Below are 20,154 nucleotides of genomic sequence, written 5' to 3' on the forward strand. Positions count from 1 at the left end.
TTCTTTTAAATGAATTGATGCTTTTTCTCAGTTTTATTCTCTTAATAACTCAGGTGGTATTAAACTCAATTACTACACATTTACATGTATGAAATGATATCAAGTACGTCATATCTAATTTCTACATACACTATGATACTCAAAAGTGTTTGAAAGGAAATTGACAAAGTTAATTGAATTTTCCTAGAGACGCTGTACTTAACAACTAATTTTTTTCCTCTTTGAAAGTGAAGTTTTGCATTTCTGTCCTTGTGAACATTGGACCATCACGTTTAAAACTTCAAAAAGAAGAAAACCAGAAAAAAAAGTTTTTTCTGGTTTTCTTCTTTTTGAAGCATCAAAAAATAATACCTTATTTCTGTTGCCTCCATAGTGTCTGCATTATGATGCTGTCAGGCGAAATGATGGGCCGGGCAGTACTTCATTTCTCAAGCTAAATAAGAATGCCTGACATCCAGACTACTTCTGGGATGAGTCCATTGAAACCAAGCCAGATGAATATTATCCCAGGAAAGCAGGAGTCACCTGGTGGCTCTTAGAAAATTAGATTCGTGTACTACACCCCCAAGTATGAAAACTTATTCAGTAGTGAGGTACAGCACACATTTTCTAATCACCCAGATGAAAATGATGACCACCTAGGTTTGATCAGAGCGTCAGAAATACATAGAATAAACTACGTGTCTACTCCAGGCTATTTATGCTCCCTTTTTTCCTGGTCAATTTTCTGTCATTAATTTCATTGGGTTTCCTTAACCCTATAATATTCGGTTTCTTGAGTTTGCTGTGAAAGCTGCATACCCATGTGTTTTGGAAAGTCAGAAGAACAAGTACTTTTTCAGATAACATTTTTCTTTTCTTTTTTCTTCTTTTCTTTTCTGTTTCCTTCAATTCAGGATGTCTCTGTGTAGCTTTGGAACCTCTCCTGGCACTCACTTTGTGTACCAGTCTGGTCTCGAACTCACAGAGATCTGCCTGTCTCTGCCTCCCAAGTGTTAGGATGAAAGGTGTGTGCCATCACTGCCTGGCTAACATTTTTCATTTCTGTAGACATAAGTCAATTGCCACTTTAGCAAAACAGCATAATCTAAAACAACATTCTTATTTGATTTCATATACAGAGATAAGTGTAGTCCTCACTCCTTATCAAAGAAACTTCTTTTTGTGACAGAGGGAGACCACTACAGAAATCTACAATTAATGCAAAGCTATGGAACTTAGCCCTAAAGAGTACATTTACAACATAATTCAAGAACCTATGGCTCAATGATCTTTGCAGAATGGGGGGCATCAATATTGTAAGTGCCAGAAATTCAAGGAGTTTATCTTCTAGTAATGTTGAAAGCTAAACTTATAAAGTCTTACCAACATGACTGCCTAACCATGAGCTGAACAAGGACAACAACAATAATGAGTCCCCAAACCTACACAAAAACCTAATGTTAACCAAAGCATCTTGAGAACCTGAGAAATAGTCTTCCCCATGGAAGAGTACTACAATTGGTTATCCAATATCAAATGGTCAGCCCTGAAAACATTCACAAAAATAACATTATACAGGCTGAGCATATTGATTTATATGCAATATGCTCAGTCTGTATTATATATATTATGAAAAAGAGGCCATGAATTTGAAACAGAGTATGGAAGGGAAATGGGATTGGATGGAGTAAAGAGAAGAGGAAATGATGCAATTATATCAGAATCTCAAAAAAATATAACAGTCATGATGTACTGAACCTAAAAATAGGTACTTGTCTTTTTTTTCTTTTAAAACAAATCTATTATTTAACTTTCTCATTCATCATAGAACGTTTCAGTAATAATTACATATAATTTATTAAATATGCCTAAAATAATTGTTCTACTGCAGAATATAAACCATTTGTAGTTATTGTTATTTATAGAGAAGGAATGAGAAGACATAGCAAATAACGTATTTAGATCGCCTAGCTAAAATTTCCAACTAAATTCTGTGTGTTTGTAAACCCTCAGTCACTTTTACCAGGAGAAAGGCAGAAATCAAACAAATATGTGGAACACTGAAATTCTACATAACGCCCACAAAGTATTCTAAAATATTAATTTGAGTATTTATCATAACTTCAGCCAGATTTTTTCAGGTAAAAAACCAAAGAAAAGTTCATCAAATAAAACATAAAACAAACATATTGAAAGTTATTAGACAACTGGCAGATTCAAATATCACCTTATTTAACTTGGCCAAAACTCTACCACTGGCTAGCACAAATCAGCATAGCTTTTGCTGGATAGTCTCTGTGGCCTCCTTTCCCTCCCTGCCCTTCTGAAATTTTCTCAGAGTATCTTTAAGTAATTATGCCATCTTGTTCTGTCTTTATATATACCTTCTATGTCATGTTTCTCAACTCAGTTTGCCAGAAACAGAGGGCAGGGATAATATATTCAACATTTTATTATCTACTGAAAATCTTGAAGTTACTGACAAAATAACCAAATATGTTGAAGACATGCTAGAGATGGCATCTTTGCTGAAACCCCAAAGAATAAATTTTGGTCAGTATAGAGAATGGGTTCCTGTCACTGTGGATGTTCCTATAAATAGCAGGTAACTCTATAGGTTATCATTCAAATGAGAATAATTGTAAGGCTTAAGAACAGCATCATTAACAAACATGCAGGACCACAGCATAATTTGTGGGAGTCGTGAGATGTTTGTGGCATTGTTGGCATGACATGCCTTCACCCTGTTATTTAAGTGATATGGGTCTCATAGCACCTTCTAATCTTCTTAAATATTCTTTTCCTCTTTCTTCCCTCAATCTCTCTTATAATCTGGTTGCCTCATTCTTCCTCCCTCCTCACCCACCATCATTCTAATTTCTAGGATCACAACCATTCATCAGCTTTGTCTACTGGATTAATTCAGACTTCTTCATATCCTATAAGCATATCAAGTGACCAAATGGGGAGTTATTACTTATGTTTTTCTATTTAGAGATGGATGTTTTGAAACAGTCCTTGCCCAAGGTTTCTAGAATTCTATGGATTTCTTAATGAAAACATATTAATTTAAAAATTGACAAAGAGGAGAGGCTACCTTAAATGCCCTCCCCTGATAATGAGATTGATGACTGTCTTATATGCCATCCTATAGCCTTCATCCAGCAGCTGGTGGAAGTAGAAGCAGACACCCACAACTAATTACCGAACTGAACTGGAATCCAGTTGCAGAGAAGAATGAGTGATAGGAAAAGGGGTCCAGACCAGCCTGGTGAAATCCACAGAAACAGCTGACCTGAACAACGGGGAGCTCTTGGTTCCCAGACTGATAGCTGGAATACCAGCATGGGACTGATCCAGACCCTAGGAATGTGGGTTTCAGTGAGGAGACCTTGGAAATCTATGGGACCTCCTGTAGTAGATCAGTATTTATCCCTAGCATAGGTGTGCACTTTGGGAATCCAATCCACATACAGGGATACTCCCTGAACAAAGACACACGGGGGTGGGCTTAGGCCCTATCCCAAAGGATAGGATAGACTCTGATGACCCCCTATGGAAGGCCTCACCCTCCCTGGTGAGCAGAAAGGATATGTGATAGGTAGGGTTTAGTTCAGGGGGGGGGGATTAGAGGAGGAGGGAAGGGAGTGGGAACTGGGAATGGCATGTAAAACAATCTTGTTTCTAATTCAAATTTAAAAAATAAAAAAATGTAAAAAAATTGACAAAGAGATAGTACTTTCTGCTATTATGAGGCAGCTGTAACTGGAAAGCAAGAAGGGGAGGAAGCTGTTAGCATCTATGAGGTAGTAGAGAATAAAAAGAAGGGGATAAAAATGACTTTCTCAGAGTGTACATATTTCTGTCTATCTTTCTGGAGCCTCTGTCTGCCTTTCACTGTCCACATTTTATTTAGGAACTGAGACAAAAGAAGATGGTCTATAAAATCATTGGTAGTTTCTAAAGCATATGTGAATTGAGTTATTGATATAGTATTTTAGAGTGATTATATATCACAAGTAAACTACATTCTCATATTTTCTTATGCCATTAAATTAAACAAATTAGACATTAAAGCAAAGGTGATCAATTTACTTTGATGTGTCATTACTATTTACTTAACTTGCCATTTCATATAAGGTAATCTGAAAATCAATTGTCATCAAAACTGCTTAACAGATCAGTGCAATGTGCATTTCTGAGATGCTATTACTATCAGCAAACCTGCAAACTAGTCTTCTGGGTGCCTTGATGACAATGGGCACTGTAATATCCATTTTTCTAAGTGATGGTCTATAAAATGTGTCTTTTATATTAAATCAATAATTGCACAGTGATTAGCAGTAGAAATACATCAGTGTGATTATATATAAGCATCACCTTTCTTCCAAGAAAGGTTAATTCCTCTTTTTATAAGGACACTTGGTAAATGCTAACAAAACTTGATCATTTGCTCACAAATATTTTCCTATACCAATTTTATGATCAAAGAATAAAGATGCAATGCAGGTATAAAAATTAATGAAACCCATAATTATCTATAGACAACACACATTAAAAAAGAAACTTCTTATGATTCTGTAGGTTCCTATACAAACTATAGGGAAGAGTAGGGCAAAAGGCAGGAATTTCATAATTTCATATATTTGCTTGTATTTTAGCTGTTTTTTCCAACAAATGACAGTCAATATAATGCTATTTAACTATGACTACATGTGCAGTCATGCAAATTTCAATTGAATTTAGTGAGCAAATTAGTGAAGAAATTAAAGTAAAATTGCCATTTAATATCATAAAATTACTATATTGAAAATACTGAGAACCCACAAACACTAAGTTCAAAGGGCAAGCTGACACTTTCAAAGCCAAGAATGACAGCTGTTAAGGATGTTTGATACACACTCCATGTCATCATGATTTTATTACATGTTATTCATGTGACTAAGAATTATCACAAATTAATATGAGTGAGGCACCAGAATAAAATATGAAATAAATACATCACACTTTTATCACCTTTTATAATGAAATTTTAGGATGATTTTTAACTAACAAAGCTGTTATAATTATATTTGACAAATTTATTAATTTGAGAATATTTGCTAAGTTTGTAATGTGAAGAGGAAATGTTATGCCGCCCCCTAGTGTAAATATTAATTTCGCAACATCAGTAAGGCAGTGACAGAAGACATTGAAGTCTTTCCACAGTGAATATAGAAACCACTGGAGACAGTAAAAGGAACCCCAAGCTTTCCTAGGAAGTAGCCTCAAGTGATTCCATAAACTTTGTAAGTTAAAAAAAAATGACTAATATCTGAATGTTTACTTACATGTTTCTTTATCTTCAAAATATTTAAGGAGAAATTCATGTAAAAGGAGATGTTTTATGAATTCTTTATATATGTAAATGTAGGGAGTGCAATGAAATAACTAGGTTCAACTTAAATGTTCATGACAACCAAAAATGTGTGTGCTGACATCGTAACACACATGTGATGGTGTGGGAAAGTGGTGCTTTGGGAGATGATTAGGTAATGAAAGTCCCTGCTTCAAGATATGATGAGGACAAGGGCAGTCCATAGAAAGGATAGCTGAGAAATTCCTGTTGCACTGGAAAGGTACTCAATAGATACCATATCATCTAGCAACCTGACTACCACATGATTGTCTCAGCCATTAGAATTATCAAAAGTATTTTTTCTTTTATATCAGTGCCATTCAATAAAAGGTATCTTGAGTTAGCAACACAGCACATTAACATTGAAAAATGAAATATTGATATAGTTAAATGTAAAATGTCCAAATTATTGAATGCATTGAATGGGATTCAAACGATGAAAGTTAGTATCCACAGCATAACATGCCATCTATAGCTATTACCATTTATCAAGAACTTATGTGTCAACCTAGTGCAAAACTGCAAATGTCCTTCAAATAATTTTATTCAAAGAGTAATTGTCTGGATAAATATTACTATTTGTTTCAGAAAGGACAATGCAGGGCTTTTGATATGGTTCAGCAGATGAAGGTGTGTGCTGTCAGGCCTGATGGCCTGAGTTTCTGACCCAGGACCAAGATTGTAGAAGGCAAGAATTGACTCTCAAAAGTTGTCCCTCTGACATCAATAAATACTTCATCCCTATATCTGTCATCATCTCTCTCTGTCTCTCTCTCTCTCTCTTTCTCTCTCATCTCTCTGTCACACACACATACATACTCACACAAGTAAAGCATCAAAAATTTAAAAAACAGTATCATTGGTGGTGAAGCAGTAGGAAATGTGAACAAAACTTGACAACCTATAAGGTACTACTGGTCATGGTAGACTTCTCTTGTCTGATTAATTCCTCTTGCTGGAACAGCAGTGATTTTAACCAGATTAATAATGTGTCAGTAAAATAAATGTTATTTGCAACCTTGACTATATTTAGTCCATTCTCTGGAGAAATCATGGTAAAAAAGTTGCAATCCAACAGTATTTGAAGAGAATTGTTGAATAATAAAAGTACAATCAGCTTTCTCACTCACAATTTTTTAAACAGATTTGGAGATGTTAAGAAATTATCTTAATGTGGATTTAGGTATGGACACTAAAGAGAAGAGAAAGAGAAATGCTTGGAGAAAGATGGGTGTGGCTTATTACAAAGTCCCTCTTACTCCTTATTTGATTTTAAGGATGTAGATATGTTGGCTGAAGCCATAGCTAAAAGGCACAATAGGAAAATACAAATAAAATCAGAATCATTAGTCTTGACATGAGCAATCTAGACAATATTAAAATATATCTACGTATTTTTATAATACACAAATACTAGCTAAAGTGCTGCCTAGGTGCACAGTTGGTTGGCACATGGAATTTGTGTTGTGGGCATTATAGTCACTGTCCACTCACATACACACAAACATAGGATGTGAGCTTGGGTCGTTGGGGGCATGAAGTGCCACTGTTTTCAATGATTTTGTAAGTTTGTAAGTATTTTAGACACACCAAAATGGATGCAAGAAAACAATTTCAGAGTGAAATTCACCATCTTCTCTATCATTGACACACCTTATTCATACAATGACTGTCTTCAATACCAAGGTGATTTGCTAATTATGAAAGTGACTCACAGACCATCCAGTAGCAGTTTCTGAATTATGACAGCTGAGACAGTTTGATTAAGCAATTGGAAGCTTCATATTTAATCTCTCCACTCCTCTGATGGATAGGAGAAAACCCACAAGCAAAATTTCTCAGGATAGACTTGTCATTAAAACACTTCCCTGTAAGTTATTGTTCATAACCCCTGATTTCCATAAACTGTGAAATACATGGTCAAACTAACAATACCAATTATTTTCTGAAGATTCTCAATTGTAGAATTCCATGTTTTTAGATTTCTTGCTTGAGAATTCCAAATACCACAATATGGGTTATTAACTGAATGTTTGCCTCCCAAATACATTTGCTGATGTCCTATTAATGTGGTAGCATTAGTTTTACTGTTTTAGGGGTAATGGTTATAGCCATGACACCCTCATGACTACGGTGCATGCTTTTCTAACAGGTAAGCTTGCATACCTCTCCACTCTCTACTATATGAGCATACAAATAATAAAAGAAGAATCCCTCACCAATCCTGATGACACTCACTCAACACTTTATCATGGAATTCTCCTTAGCCACTGAACCTGTAAATGACAAACACTTGATATTCAGGCTACCCAAGCACCTGAGTTTGGGAGGACAATCTTTGTAGTAGGAATAGAGACTCTTTGGTTTATAAATACTCCATCAGGGTCCAGAAAATTTCCAAGGCTCCAAGAAGTCATTCAAGAGCTAGCTTCACAAGAAGAGAAAAGGTGAGAACAGAGACTCTGGGTGCTTCTGACAAGACTCCTATGTGTCACCCTCCACCAGCCCACCACCTCTGTTGTCTACAATGGAATTATCAAAACAAAACTTAACCCAACCTAGATGTTCAGTGATAAAAATCAACACAAGAAATCTACAGGATATGAAGTGAGAGCCTGATGGGGAATGTCCTGCTGTGTATATGTTTCTCTTATTGGTTAAGGAATAAAACACTGATTGGCTGATTGACCAGGCAGGAAGTGACATAGCTGGGAAGACTCAGAATATAAGCAGGGACAAACAGGAAATAGTTCTCTTCTCTTCTCTGTGGAGATGCTGAGCAGATGTTATGCAGATCCCAATGGAGTAGGAGGCCTGGACCTTTCTCCCGTAAGATAAGAACACATGGAAATACATGGATTATTAGAAAATGGGTAAATAATTAAGACTGAGTTAGCAAATAAGAAAAGTTAGTCAAGAGCAAAGATTTATAATTAATATAACTCGTATATGTTTATTTGGAGGCTGAAGGGGCAGAGGTACTCAGGCAGCTGGCCAGAAAACTTATGTTACAAAATGGTGCCCTCAAAGTGCAGCATGAATTTCAGCCTGACAAAAGCATAAACGGGGATTTTAGAAGCAAAAGAGCAGAGACAAGCACTGCTTCTTGGTAGCAGCATTTTCTCGGGTGGTCTCTGTTTTGCTAGAGAAAAGCAGAGACTTGCATGGCTCCTTTAAGTGAGGTTTCCTGACTCAGCATGAATGGAAAAACTGCAAGGATCTTTTAAAATGCCTTGCTAACAATTAAGTGGTGTGGAGCAGCTAGCAGTGGCAGTAACCACATCTCCAAGCCAGCAAATGCTGTTTGATGGGAGCATAGACCAAGGTGGTGAGTACAGCTCTCAAAGCTGGTGGTAAATGTACCCCTGCCATCTTGGAAAGACAGAGGCTAAAACAGACTCAGCTTTCATTTTAGCAATTTTGTTTAGCAGATAAAAGAGTTGTGACTAGAAAAACATATTTAGAGTAAAGCCAAATTCAGATGAAGTAAAACCTTGTAAAGGTTTACACTGTGTTTAATAATATACGAAGGCTTGGTGGAGAAAAGAAAATATGCAGAGAAAGTTTTTTTTTTTTTTTTAGGAAATAACAGAAATAGAGTATCTGGGTCTGCTGGCATAAAGCTTTAATCCCACCATTTGGGAGGGAGAGGCAAACAGATCTCTGTGATTTCAAGGGCAGCCAAAGTTACACAAGAAACCTTGAATCAAAAAAGGAAAAAGGAAAAGAAATATAGTAGTAATAAATAAATAAATAAATAAATAAATAAATAAATAAATAAATAAATGGGCCACAAAAAGATGGAAAATACACAGAGAGTATGGGTACTGTATGCTGTTGTGTTGTCTTTGGATTGTTTGCTGAGGAAATGGCAACAACTGCTAAAGGACATGCTGCTGGATTAATCCAACTTGCATATTTTAAAAATACTTTGACTTCAAAACTTAAGTATAAGGACAGGTTATTTTGAAAGGAATTTCTGCTTTTGGTTACACCGAAAAGGATAAGCTGTGGATTCCTTTCAGACTAATATGGTTTGATCAAGCAAGAGCCACTGATGATCCAGGTGATCCTACATTCAAAACAGCTGAGATATTGCAGTCACAGACCACTACAACCAGGATTTCTGGTTCTTCTTAGGATCCTCAAGAAAACTTAGCCAATGACCAACAGCTTTAGAATTAATATAAGTCTTGTGTGTTTATTTGGAGACTGAAGGGGTGGCGGGACCCATGCAGCTGGCAAGAAAGTTCACATTACAAGGGCTTTCATGGGCAATGGGGCTGGAGGTCAATACAGAAGCAGAAGAATGAGAAAACGTGATCAAGTAAAACCAAAGCTATTTAACAAATTATGTTACTGTATGTTATCTAATATATGTGTATAGACATACATATGTATAACTTAAAGGAAGTCATGCCACTTGGGCTGACAGTGCTCCACAATGGATATCTAGCAAAAAACACAGTGCCAGAGAAATCTCTGAGCAAGTTGTTGGTCAGGGTGGTCCCACTGACTTCAAAACACTATAGACTATTGCTGTTTCCTTTGGTTGCATCTCTGAGGTTGAAAGTAAGCCCCTCTTGCTAAAGACACTTCACACTGAAAACAGGACTAAAATGGTTTGACCTGGATAAAACATAAAAACTTCCTTCCTGTCATCTATCTTTCACAGTGCCTGAAAGTACAGTGCAAGTTGCAAGGTGGAGAAAAAACGATTTTACCTATCTAACTGTGATGCCTATGAACCACAACAATGAATACTGTCACAGTAAAGGTAAAGTTGTGGCACTTACATGATGGTGGCAACCAACAGCTGTCTAATTGGACTTAAGTGTCCTCAATGAACATTGAAGAAAATGTGACAGAAATATTTTAAGAGCCAGAGGAACAGGAAGTCTTCTGTAAGACTATGTCTCCTAGAAATGGTTGCCTAAGGAAGACCTGAACAATGACATCAACAGAAAAGCTAATGTAGGAGTAAATCTCATGGGGTCCCAACTCTAGACAAATAAATATGAGAATTAATACCTGCTGTAAGTGGAAAAATAAGCTTGTCCTAGAGACAAGCTCTCTGATTGGTTTTCCAATATTAAGTCATCAGACCTGATATAACATGTACACAAACAACAATAATAGACTCAACATGTTGTATTTATGTTGTATTTATATATTTGTGTGTATGAATGTATATATATATATATATATTATATATATATATATATATATAGAGAGAGAGAGAGAGAGATTGAGAGAGAGAGAGAAGAAGCCATCAATTTAAGGGGGAATTGGGAGGCATGGGAGTAGTTAGAAGTAGGAAAGGGAATAGTGAAACTGATAATATTGTATTTTCATTAAAAGATATATTTTTAAAAGGTGAAAGAAGAAGCAAAGGAACAAAGAAACAAACCCAGAATTCCCCAATTCTCCCTTATTTACTAGTCTTCACCCTGTATCTAGGCCATGATTTCCAATATAACCCTCTGTGTTTTTAGAGGGCTTAAAACTGTTGACCTGTGTTCTTTAAAGTCATTAATGTCTATCATCAATAAGTCTCAAAAGTTTCATATTTTCACTCGCCTTGCACTTTGGCTTTTATTTCAACCAAAGTCTATATAGAAAATATCAGACTGCTGGCTTTATCTCAACATGTGAACTTTTTTGTTATTGTTTTTTTGGCTTTTTTCAAGACAGGGTTTCTCTGTGGCTTTGGAGGCTGTCCTGCAACTAGCTCTTGTAGACCAGGATGGTCTCAAACTCACAGAGATCCTCCTGCCTCTGCCTCCGGAGTGCTGGGATTAAAGGCGTCCACCACCACCCGACACAACGAGTGAACTTTTATCTCCTAAAGTCATCTACAAATGCAGTAGTGTGGGGCAAATATCTTCACCATTGCTCAGTGATACTTCTCACCTGTCCCTCACCTCTCTCTTTCCTAAAAGAGCTTCCCTTGAAATTACATATCTCTAATGTTCCCTGATCCTTCTCTGGATGTCTGGGCTTGGATCACCTTGTCTTCTGACTCTTCTCTCTGTGACCATTCATTCCTTGTCTTATCAGAGATTCAAAACTGATGTTCCTAAAACTGCTGCCTAGGAGTTTAACTGGATCTAGAAGTCAGCCTAACATCAAAGGTCCATTCTATGAACACACTGTATTTTAAGATGACTAAGACCACTCCTCTTATCTTACCACAGATGAAAAGAAAATCACTGTTTTTACTACCCAGTAATCCCATCCACTAGCCATCATAAACTTCAGCTTCCTCCTAGGCATTTTTATTTGCCTTTTATGAGGAAAAATACTAAGATAACCATAAATGGGCTCTAATCACAGCAAAAATCCAGAGATTTCTTCTTGAGTGTTCACAGGTCTCACAGTGCATAGCTTAGATAGTTAAAACAAATAAGGCCAACCAACATGCTTTCCCTACAATTGTGTTCCTGGCAATTTTTGGCTGCTGCACATGACCATGAGTCTGTATGTTTTTGTGAAGAATTTTTTAGAAAATGGAAATCCTTTATTTCAAACATTTCTATTTAAAATATGTTATAAAAAACTTATGCTACCAAAGTGGTGTGAACTTTTAAAATTTTGTATATCTTTTCTTTCATTTAGAATTAGCCTTAATATTTTACTACAAGAAATATCTGTGTCATTAGCTATATTTAGGTTACAACAGAGAAACAAGGCTTAACATACAGGGTGTGTTGTAGTTTTTAGAAATGGGGTCTATCTATCTATCTATCTATCTATCTATCTATCTATCTATATCACTATTTAAAATAAGTATCATAAATTTGTGCCTAAATAACAGGAAGAGTCACAAAAAGCTCTATATTAAACCTCGGCAATTAATAACCACTCACTTATTTCCTGTTTGGATCCAACCAGCATTATGTTTTTAATCATTTAGTGGCTTTATTGAGAAGAAAATATGTTTTCAGCTGTAGCTTTCCATATTAGAATTGTTCAAGCAATTTAATTCATAGAAATGGTAGACTGTTTTGTGTATGGGGGAGGGCATGTGTTAATATATGTGTTTATATGGTTCTTTAGTTGCACTGAGAAGTCAGTTGGAAATATCGAAGTCATTGGCAGGAACTAATGCAGCAGTCATAAAGTAGAATTTCTTCTCTTATAAGAACCCTCACTGTTTTGTCTGAGAGACTATCAACGAACTGCATAAGGCCAGCTCTATAGGGTAAATCAATGTCTTTTAAATTGTGAGTTAATAGATTAGATGTTAACTACATTTACAAAATTCATTACTGCAATATAATTAGCATTTGGTTGATAACTAGCTACTGCACATTGAATTCGACATAGCTCATTTTCTAAGACTGCTAGTAATTGAAGCTAAGCTCTACTACCACAAACATTTAGTAGATGAAGGGTACTTGCATTGAGAAAATTATGTAGCTTTTTTCCAACTATGCCAAGCCATTACTAAAGAGCTCAGAATAGTACATTAAACAGTGGACAACATTTACTTTAACAGCTAAGACTGAGTTTAAATTATTTATTGCCCCCACTTCATCTTACATTGTGCTAGAAAGTATAAAACAACACATTTATAAAAACAAATGAAGCCTTGCCATTTACAAACACTACAAGAAATACATTATAAATGTAAGTTTTTCTTGGATACACGGCTCCCTTAGAATGAAAAGAAATAGATCAAATGATTTCAAGATAGAATTTTCAGAAGGAATACCTAGAAAAACTATACTTTAATTATATTCCTTATGGTTGGCAACATAAAATGTGATAGACAGAAACATATAATCCCTTCCTAAATTTAAGTTACAGTATACCACAGATTATAATTGTTATATTCTCTGAAGTGATTTATCAAACTCTCAGAGTGCAGCATTTCCCTTCAAGAGCACGAACTCTCTTCCAAAGGTCACTAAAAAAAACTACCACAAAGTTTTAGCACAATCAGAATTACTTTAAAATGTGATTTCTACTCTCCATAATACTATTAATAAACTGGCTTCTACCTATATAAACTATGTATGTCATGTATGAATTATGTTTGAAAAATTAAGATATTAGTTTTGAAAAGACTGGAAACAATAAGAAAATACCAAAAGTACTGAGTCTAAATGAAAATATTTTATTTTATTTATTTTTAAAGTTGGAAATTGAGTCCAAGTCTTCATGAATTGTAAATGTGTTATGTACCATTGAGCTATACACTCAGATAAAATTAATGGTTTTAAATGCAAAATGTATCACTTTATATTTCTTACATGCCTCTTATTATGTCAGTGTTTCAACATATTTGATATGGATAATACTGTAAACTGATTCAAGCAATAGAGACCAAATGAAGTCAGGGGACATTATGAATGCTCTACAAGTGATATTAAGACCATTAACTTCCTAAGAGTTGGTACAATTGAAGGGTGTTCACAAAAATGTGATATTTTCTCTCCATGGAAAACTTTGACTTTTGGAGTAAGTATGGATATAGTTAAATGTCATTATCTGAGAAGGTAGTATTAAAAAGTAGAAATTCTACCCAGCAACAAAAGCAATACAGATGGCATGACATGGAAGTGTGTGCCTTTAGTTCCAGAAGCTGAGAGGTAGGGGCAAACAGATTTCTGAGTTCAAGGCCAGACTGTTCTGTAGAGCAAGTTCCTGGGCAATGAGGGCTACACAGAGAAATTCTCTTTTGAAAGAATGAAACAAACTAAAAGGAGTGTAGAAAGGGTTAAACTGGAAAAGATGTTATTTTCATCAACACTGAAACCTAAATATGTTGAAACACTGCATATTTGAAAAAATACTCTACAATCTGAAAATGTTAAATAAAATCCAATGAATTGTATGGATGAGGTCTTCCTGCATTTTTTAATAAAATGACATTTCCAACATAAATATCATAACAAAATGTTGGTTCACTTCTGAGGAGTAGAGATAAGGTTCTACATTACTAATGATCAAAAGTATGGCAACCTTTTTTTACAATGATATATGCATTTTTAAGTCATAATACTAATCATTCAATCATTAGTGATTTTTCTCAGTTGAATAATATGCTTAAACAATGTAAATGTAATAAAGTTTTACTAAAATAACATCAAACACTGAATGATACATTTAACTCAGAAAAGTAAGACCCAACATAAAAATTAATACTGAATGCATGAGTTGAAAAGCTTCTCAGAAGAATATGTATAGTCATTGAATGTAGGAGAATATTCATTCATAAATGGGGAAAGTCTGTGGACATATTACTTTTCCACCTGATTCTAACCTCACCCTAAGTCACTTGGGGTTTGTAATCTATCAATACTATTTATTCAATGTCACCAATTCAGTAATCTGTCTCTTCAGTCTTATAGCCTTATGGTATTCCCAAAACTGATTTCAGTGAGTCAAAGAAACTTTAAAACAAGAAGGCACAATAATGTAAGGGAATTGCATGAAAAATAAATTATATTTAATGATAAGACAAAAGACATGGTATATGTCAAGGTCAATCTAACTTTTGTCACTTCTATTATACACACACCAAAAAAATCAAAAATGTATTTTTGTGTTTCAAAATGAATACATGGGAAAATATTCTGTGTTACAAGAAATTTGATAATATGTCAAAAGATTGGACGACATTTTAAAGTTGAAGCCAAATAAGCAGGCACATTGAACAGAAATTATATTTGCCTACTGCCCCACAGAATCATTGGTGCTTCCAGAAGTCTGATGCAGCTGAAGCTTCTCAATGAAGCTGAATAAATTAAATAGCACCTATACTGAAGGCCAATCAATAAATTAAGTTCTTACTAAACCTGGGACTCCCTGTATTGGCAATGTTGAACATCCTACAGAACTAAGACATGATGAAAAGTTAAGACCATTTGATCACTTGAGAATAAGAAGAAAAATACATCTAAATTCAGTTTTTAAAAACTTTAGCATTACTTGTCTGTACTTGGAGACAAGAAGAAAAGTAAAATGGTTTCAACGAAACTTGACACAATACTATCTCTGACTCATTATCATACTTGTCTTTATAAATTTCATGATTTGAAATATGTCATAAAATCTTCAAAATAACAATGACTGGATGTGTGATCTCCCACCATCATTGATTCATTTTTGTTTCTTTAATTCAGTGGTGTTAAAAATAAGTGAAACATGAAAATTCTAAGCAACTAACAGATATGTAACAGCAAAGTAACAATGGCATCTAAGGTTCCTAAGTCAAAACCTATACTTTGCACTGAAATTCAATGTAAATATATATTACATATTTAGTTATACATTAAAACATTTAAAATATGAAGATAGGTCTAATAATTTCTGTGGATTAATTGCAAAAATCTATTAAAGCATGATTTTTATTTAAAAAGTAGTTGCTCATGTAAGCTAAACTTTAAAATAAACTATATAGATCATAAAGTTTATTTAAGTACATTATGTTCTTTGTTTTATTCCCAGTAATCTGTGTCACTAATAAAATATTATTTTGTTTCATGAAATTAAGCCATGTTGAGAATTGATGATGCAATTTGTAACAGTCACAATAACAAGTAAATCACTTTACTACTCTTTGTTTTTAAGACAAGACAAAAGTAGAGGTTTTTTTATGTTTACTAAAATTTCTAGGTTGGAAAAGTTCATGACTGAGTTCAAGACTGCCAAATGTTGGAATTACAGTGGATTACGAGTGTGTGTGTGTGTGTGTGTGTGTGTGTGTGTGTAGATACATGGACAACCACAACTTCTCACCAAGGTCTTAGTTCTGTAGGAGAGCTGCCGTTTTTGATAGAGGAATTTTCAGATTTCGTACGAAAATAAGCTAATGTATTGATTGGTCTCTCCATAGTTGTTATTTAACTCATTTGTGTAATTGTATTCATGTATTTAGGACAGAAACAATTAGCCAATGACACTGAAATCTGAATAAACTAGACATGTTGCAAGTAATTTTCCTTTGTGTTAGCACTCCATATTAAAAATTCTACAGAATAAATTAATCTTTAGAATTATTGTAAGTTATACAATTGCTTTTATTTAATCAAACTTTGAAGAAAAAAATCTCGTTAACCAGCTAGTAATTGAAAATAACTCAATTTATTGGGGAAAATCAATTTTCTTTTTATGCGATTGGCTTTAAGTTTTATCTCCTTGGGAAACAAAAATAAGCAGACACTTACATAGACATCATTCAAATTCCCTTATCTTAGAGGCAATATTCAATAAACAGAATTGAAACACAAAAGAGAATAAAATATTTTGATTACTAGTGTATGAATATAGATTTGAAATATTGCATATATTTAACAAGCACAACTTATTAACCTAAAAGCTAAAAATTAGAACAAACAACCTGATATGCATAAACTTTAACTTGAAATTTTTTATTACACTGTATATTCCATTTTAAGTTAATATTTATGACTCATATTAATTTTGGTTCTTTTTAAACATCAGGTCTAATTATCTGACATAATACAGCACATAGTAGGACTCAAAGAATTATGGGGGCTGTCAAGAGTATATCATTATATAAGTGTGAACTACTGTTTATTAATTAACACAATTCCCTCATCAAATATACCTAGACTCTACTATTATACTTAAGAACAGGCATACGTCTCATTTTCCCCAATGACTTCAAAAGCATTTAGAACACACACACACACACACACACACACACACACACACACACACAGACACACATTCTTATAAGAAAAAAAGCTTTAAATAGAGTTGAACACTAATGTGAACTTGCACTGCATTTAAGTCAGCATGAAGCTCACAAACAGCCAATACAGACAGGGCAGCTTATGAAAGTCTGGAAGGACTGTCATGATCACCCCTGCAATATTCACCCCTACATTATGGTTATGAGAAGCATTGTGAACTTTATTTCAGAGAGCATATCCTGGTTTGTTGCTCCTGACACTTACATGTATTTTGATTCATTCATCTCATTTACGTAGTTGCTTTTAATGTGTTCATTTTAATCATGAGATTTCCACAGACAAAACTCACATTTAACCTGCCCTTTGTCAACATGAGTGATGAAGAGCTCATTAACTTCAAATACACAGCAAAGAAGTCATCCCAAGCTATAGTCACTGGAAAGCCCAAGGAGGCTGAAGAGGCACAATGAACTGCATTGCAATAAGTTCAGGTTTCCCAAAAAAACCTGCTTGTTTTACTGTGAACACTTGAGTGTTTTAACATCTACACATTGGAAACAATCCCTCTTCCTTTGCTTGTCCTCAAATTAAACTTGGTTTAATGAATAAAGCCAAATGTGTTGAAGAAATGGTTTTTCTCTTTAAAATTTTAGCCAAAGTCTGTATAAATAGAGCCAGACACTTTCAATGAGTCTTCTACACTTTGCCTACCTTATAATGCTCAGCTACAGAAGTCTGTGGCATATGTTCTGTTGTGCAACACAAACAGCAAATAAACCCGAACAACAATATCAATGTGAGCCTGTGTTTCTGTGTGTAAATCACCTAAAAGCTGGTAGTAAACTATATTCAAGGAAAGGGTGGCTCGAATGTATCTTGTGAGTGTCTGAATCCACTGAAAACTTCAACTGAGAACTTTCCATCCTCTTAAAACACATCTTAGGTAATTTTTTGTTCTTGTGGACACATTTTTAAACATATAAAGAGAATGATATTAAGAAAGCCACACTTGCTTTTGAACTAAGTGTGTCCTTGAACTAGTCTATCCTTTCAGATAAGTGATGGGAGAAGTCCAGTGAAGTCTGCCAATGGGCACAGATTTCAGAAAGTCATACAGTTTTGCCATCTGACCAGCTGGACCCCTCAGTACGCATACTAAAGGGACCTCCGCTCCTGCTTGTTTCCCTTGTAGAAGTGTGGACTTCTCCAGATACATTGGTTCATGAGAGTTGGTTCTATACCGCAGCTTTGTGGCTGACAGAATTTGGGTGGGAACGTAGGAGCTATTCCCTATACTGTCTCTGTGCTCAGCACATCTTCCACCAATCAAGAGTGCTTTTCCTATTGGACGCTGAAGGACAAGCTGTGCTATCCAGTGAGAATAGCTGTGTGGGTTTTGTTTTCTAATGTGCTTCCTACTGGCTGTAATTGTGACACAGTTATCACCTTCCATCCATATCCCTAAACTCAACAGAGTGACAAGTTGAGAGCATGGACTGATGGGATCATTCTGTTTAGCTTAGTGCAGACAACTTCTCAGAACAGAAGTTTCCTGTCTGCCAGTCCTTCAACCAAGAGCCAAGAAGCAAGAAAGGAGCTCTTTCTGAGACCCTCACTCAATCCAGCCACTTGCCCTAAGCGGCCAGTCACATGTCTCCCCCTTCCAGCACAGACACCCACACCATCATCACCTTCAACTGCCTAAAATGAAAGGTGCCAGGGGATCACTTGGGGTTTGGAGTTCCTTTCTATTTTAGGAGGTCCTGTGGAAATAGGGAAAGACTGATAAATCTTCAGCAGTGTGGAGTGTGGTAGACAGAAAGCTTCATGAAGTGTAGCGAGAAAAAAAAAAAAAAAAAAACCCTCAATCAAAGCTTTCCTAACATTCCTTCCTTTCCCTACACCCGATTCTCATCCCACGCCCATCAGACAAACGAAATAAACGAATGGTTTGCAAATCAAACAAAACCGAGAAAGCTCCCAAACCCATCATTCAACTCATTTCTCCCGATATGCCCTATTAGAAGAGAGATGGATGAGGGACAGAGACACAGAAAGAGAGACAGACAGACACAGAGAGATTACCAGAGTTTTGTTCCCGTTCTTGCTGAGAGGGCCCCGGAAAACTCCCTTGATGTTGCGAAAGTGTCCGTTGCTGAGATGCGTGGAGCTGATGACAATGTAGTAACACTCCATGGGGCAGCCGCCGCCTCTCCTCCGCAGCCGCCGCTTCCACGCACCCGCGCCCGCAGCCTTAACCGGGGCCGGGAGGGTGGGCTGGGGATCTCGGCAGGGCGAGCGGCTGGCCGTGCGCTGGCGGCGGGCACGCGGGTTCCCTATGCCCGGCTGCGGTGCGCGCCCCGCCGCCTCCGCATGCCGGCTGCACTGGCCCGGACTCCAGCGCAGTGTTCGCCTTGCCGAACTGAGCAGGGACGTAGAGCCCCGCGGGAGGATGCGGCCGAGAGGGGGGCCGGACCGGGCAGGGCCGGGCGGGACCGGGAGGGAGCAGTCAGAGCCCGCGCTGTAGGGCGCAGCCGGGCAATGGGAGCCGCCCGCGCGGCAGTAGCAGCGGCCACAGCATCCCCCGCGCCGGGCGCCCGCACTTGCAGTTGCTGCCGCTGGCAGGCATGAGTGTTATTATAGTGCGCGGCGTTGCCGGTCCATCGCACTGAGCCAATGGCAGGGAGCCACTGGCTGATACTGAGAGCTGTCAGAGGAGTACATCTGTCACCCGCCACCTCCCCCCCGCCTCCCCCGCCGCCGGGACCCACGGCCGCGCCAGCCTGGCCACGAGTGGGAGCGCGTCGCGACCGCCAGGGGCTGGGAGGCGACGGCCGGTTACAAGTGCGAGACTCCTGCGAGGTGCGGGCGGAGGTTTGGGGGGGGGGGAAGCAACGCGACCCTGGCTTCTGCTCTGCGGGTAGGGATGCGGGCGGGGGCGCGGTGGGGAAATAAATAAATTAATAATTTAGTACCCAAGCCGTCCGCTTCCAATTGCAGAGAATCGGGGCAGGTGCCAGGTGCCGCTGGGTTTGGCTTATGGGAGTCTGCGCTTTGATGCATCTTTGGAATGGAGGGTGAATGCCCCGCACCCCCACGCCCCCC

General features: G+C 37.0%; 1 protein-coding gene across 1 annotated transcript in view; it reads right to left on the reverse strand.

Annotated features, from left to right (window-relative positions):
- The window catches only part of Znf804a (zinc finger protein 804A), a 217,548-nt gene extending 198,303 nt beyond the window's left edge, over positions 1–19,245 (reverse strand). The window contains exon 1 of the mRNA XM_027420067.2: positions 19,135–19,245. Within this exon, the coding sequence (XP_027275868.2) occupies positions 19,135–19,245 (111 nt within the window). The remainder of the gene's footprint in view (positions 1–19,134) is intronic.
- Between the last annotated feature and the right edge of the window lie 909 nt (positions 19,246–20,154).

Source organism: Cricetulus griseus, chromosome 6 (genome assembly GCF_003668045.3).
Source record: "Cricetulus griseus strain 17A/GY chromosome 6, alternate assembly CriGri-PICRH-1.0, whole genome shotgun sequence".
Lineage (NCBI taxonomy): Eukaryota > Metazoa > Chordata > Mammalia > Rodentia > Cricetidae > Cricetulus > Cricetulus griseus.